Here is a 3,644-nt window from a genome sequence, read left to right on the forward strand (position 1 = left end):
GGTTATTATTATTAGTATTTAAAAATGAAAAGAACCCGTTTCCTCGTATATTAACTATATTAATATTAGTCGATATTAATTAGGTTAAATATGAGAAGTTATGTTGGAGTATCTCCTACACACCTAACAAAAACCTACTTTACTCAGCTCAGGGGTCTGCAGCAGAAAACAGGAAATGCTTCAAAAACTTTCAGAAACTTGGAGAACTGTTGATCCAAACCACTTCTAAAACAAGGAAGTCAGGCTGCTTCGAAGAAAACTTTAAGAAATGAGAAGTCTGAAATGCAAAGATGGTCTTAAGTCTACCACAGGCCCACTTAAAGACAAACAATCTTTTACACAATAGAGTTACCAACAAGTTTTAGATTTTGGTCTGTGGGAGGAAACCAGAGTATCCAGAGAAAACCCATGCATGCACAGAGAGAACATGCAAACTCTACACAGAAAGGTACCGGGTCTGAGCTGGGAGGGAACAGCTCTACCAACTGAGCCGCCCACATTACAAAATCTAACACTTAGATTTTCTGACAACTTTTGCTGTTTTTAACCAAAAAGAGAAACATTTTCCTCACCAGACGGTCTGTCGTTCATCATGCGTTCATCCTCTGTAAAACAAACAAAAATGTCATGATTACCACAAAACATTTTTCCTCTCAGTATGTGAACAAATAAACTTTAATGTGTTAAGGAAAGACCAGGGGTGGGGGTTACAAACTTTCAATGCATTGTGACATGAACGTCAAAAAAGCCCAAAACTGATTTCATTATTTAACACTAACATTGTTTCCATCCAATTTTAATTTGAATTTTGAGCGAATTTTTAAAATTTCGCAAAAGGAAAAAATGAAGAAATGCGAATCAGACGTGTTTCCATCATCTGGCTTGAAGCAAATCAATTACGTCAGACACATGTGTAGTAAACAGGAAGTAAAAATCGCATCTCAGGAAAATGGAGAGAAGTCATCAGGAACGTGTTGCTACTGTTGGGAAAGTTGTAATTATTCTGTCATCAACTAGTACTGGTGATGTTACTGCTGTCTGGAGACGTAGAGAAAGAAATGCAATTCTCTTCACGTTATGGGAATAACTGAGAAGACACCAACAGCAGGAGGAGGGTCCTGCTGCAGTCGCTCTGGTACCAAGACTGGTACCGTTCAGACAGCAAGAACAGCTGATCAACATGTGAGGTAAATGTTCGCTGCGTCAGAACTGATTCGACAAATGTGTTTCCATCTCTCCTTTTGCGCATTAACTCTTTCGAAAAAAAAAAAAAACCAAACAAACAAAAAACCAAAAAAAAAATAATAATAATAATAATAAAAAACTAAACAAAATCCACCTCAAGTGAGAATATCGACTTTTTTGCTTATTAGAGGAAGTTTTTTCGAATCATGTCATTTCCATTCCCCTTTTCTGATGCAATACTTCAAAATGCACATTGAAAAAGCTTGATGGAAACATGGCTACTGACTTTCTGTTGAGGAATGCAGCTCTCAAAGGACTTAGGGTGTGTACAACCAACTGAGACACAGATCCTTTTACAGTGAAGGTCTGTAGTGTTTGGAATTATTTTGGCTCCTTTAAAGTTAAAAGTTATATATAAGTAGTTTCCATCTAAAAGAAAAAGAAACATTAGCTACTAGGGCTGGGCCATACCATATCATTCACGATAATAATGGTAAAAAAAAAAAAAACCTTGCCCAGGAAAATTAATTATATCACGATATGCTAATTTCATGGCCGACGTCATTTTGTTCATGTCGGAGAACCTGCTTGTTTTCTGTTGCGGTCTTGTTAAAGCTGCCCAGTCTGATATAGGTTTAAACAGACGCTGCTTTAAACAAATCAAACGAACCCCACAGCTTTATCCAATCAGAGCAGAGCAGGGCGGGTCTTTCTAATGTCGGTGAAGCTGCAGGATGAACACCGGTCAGCCTGCAGCTCCTGTCCTGAGTGAGCAAACCCCGTCCTCCACACTTCACTCTAGAGCTACCAGAGACATTGGTATCTAGTCTAACACACTACAAGTTTATGTGTTCAGAGCTTCATTATCGAACAGATGTGTCCAACTTTGCTCACGTGACCAAACTCCACTCCTCTACAATGCTGTTACGGGAGCGTGCCGAGGTGCACACAGGCTGAGTTCTGTGAGAGACACTGTTTCATTTCTTCCAAAATATTAACTCTGATGAACACTTTGCCCCAGAATAGAAAAGATGAGTCGTCGCTTAGCGTTAGCACCCACCCCGCAAAAAAACACAACAACAACAAAAAACTATGTTCTCATCATAAACATCTACAAATTTCATTCTTCACAATATATCTTGCTTTTATTTAGAACCATAGTGTGACTGGACTGCTCTGTGATTCAATAAATGATCAAATATGAAGAACAAATAGTATTAAATGATTACATGAGCCCTCTAAATAATATAATTTTGAAAGAAATTGTTATTTTAATAGAGAAACCAGTCAGTCTAACATGAAAATGTAGTCAAGTTATTTTGTGCAGTACAAAATACATATTTGGTATATATATTTTTAAATATAAAAGTATAGTACATACATAATGTGTTTGCACTGATAAGTTATGAAGATGGTTACATATTTGTACCACTACATCTGACTCAAGTCTTGACAAAAATGTTTTTTATTAAATATATTAAAAACACTAAAATGACAAATATAAACTACAGAAAAGCTGTTCAAAATCAAACGCTTCCTTACAAATCCCTTTGGTCCAAATGGTTCAGGTTAAAATTTTTATATAATGCTTCATTAGAGAACACTAAACTGTGTACTTTTACTAAGAACATGGACACAGTGTATAGTGTTATGACCATTCTATACCATACACTTGTGTGTGGTGGTGGGTGGTAAGAGTTATCGTGCATTCATCGTTAGAGGTAAACTGGTCATTATATTGTGATATTGATTTTAGGCACTATTAACTACTTGTTGCTAGGACTGGGCAGTACGGATTTTTTCCATACTGATATACTGACTGTCTTTACATAATACCGTGGTAAACAGTATCACTGGGGCAGAGAGATGAGGGGCAGGGTGTGGGGGTTGTGGTTTGTTATGTGTTGGGTAAATAACAGAGAAATGACTGCTTGTGAGAATTTATAACTTGACATTCGTAAGAGAGAGCAGTGAAGTTGTTAATGGACCAATGTGACTTTTTGGAGCATTAACATGACCCACATGATGATCTGTAAAGTAAAACCCACTGCTTTTTTATGGCTTTACAGAATGTCTCAAGGCTCTTTCAGATAAACGACCCATTATGTTACTGATGCATGATCTGACCAACTTGGTCCATTCAGAAGCTAACACCTGAAAAGGTGGGCCGATGTAGTGCTGACTGACCGTTTCTGGAACCACCCAGTTGTGTGTTTCTTAAAGGGGACCTATTATGCAAAATTCACTTTTTTTTTTTACATTTCTATGCTTCAATTTGGGTCTGTACTGCTCCCAGAAACAGTCCAAACACCAAAATAAATACTCTCAGTTGTTTGTTGACATTGTATAAATGGGCTTTTAGTGTCAGAAAACAAGCAGTTTCCTGAACCATGTGATACAGTGGGGAAAGTAAGTATTTAGTCAGTCACCAATTGTGCAAGTTCTCCCACTTAAAAAGA

The 3,644-nt window shown here is 37.2% G+C and overlaps 1 protein-coding gene across 1 annotated transcript in view; it reads right to left on the minus strand.

Annotated features, from left to right (window-relative positions):
* Positions 1–572: 572 nt before the first annotated feature.
* The window catches only part of si:ch211-132g1.3 (uncharacterized), a gene marked incomplete at its 3' end in the record, with an annotated part of 19,164 nt that continues 16,092 nt past the window's right edge, over positions 573–3,644 (minus strand). Inside the window, 1 exon segment of the mRNA XM_014030811.1 lies at positions 573–605. Within this exon segment, the coding sequence (XP_013886265.1) occupies positions 573–605 (33 nt within the window).

This window comes from Austrofundulus limnaeus, unplaced genomic scaffold, assembly GCF_001266775.1.
Source record: "Austrofundulus limnaeus strain Quisiro unplaced genomic scaffold, Austrofundulus_limnaeus-1.0 Scaffold1120, whole genome shotgun sequence".
In the NCBI taxonomy this organism is placed as follows: domain Eukaryota; kingdom Metazoa; phylum Chordata; class Actinopteri; order Cyprinodontiformes; family Rivulidae; genus Austrofundulus; species Austrofundulus limnaeus.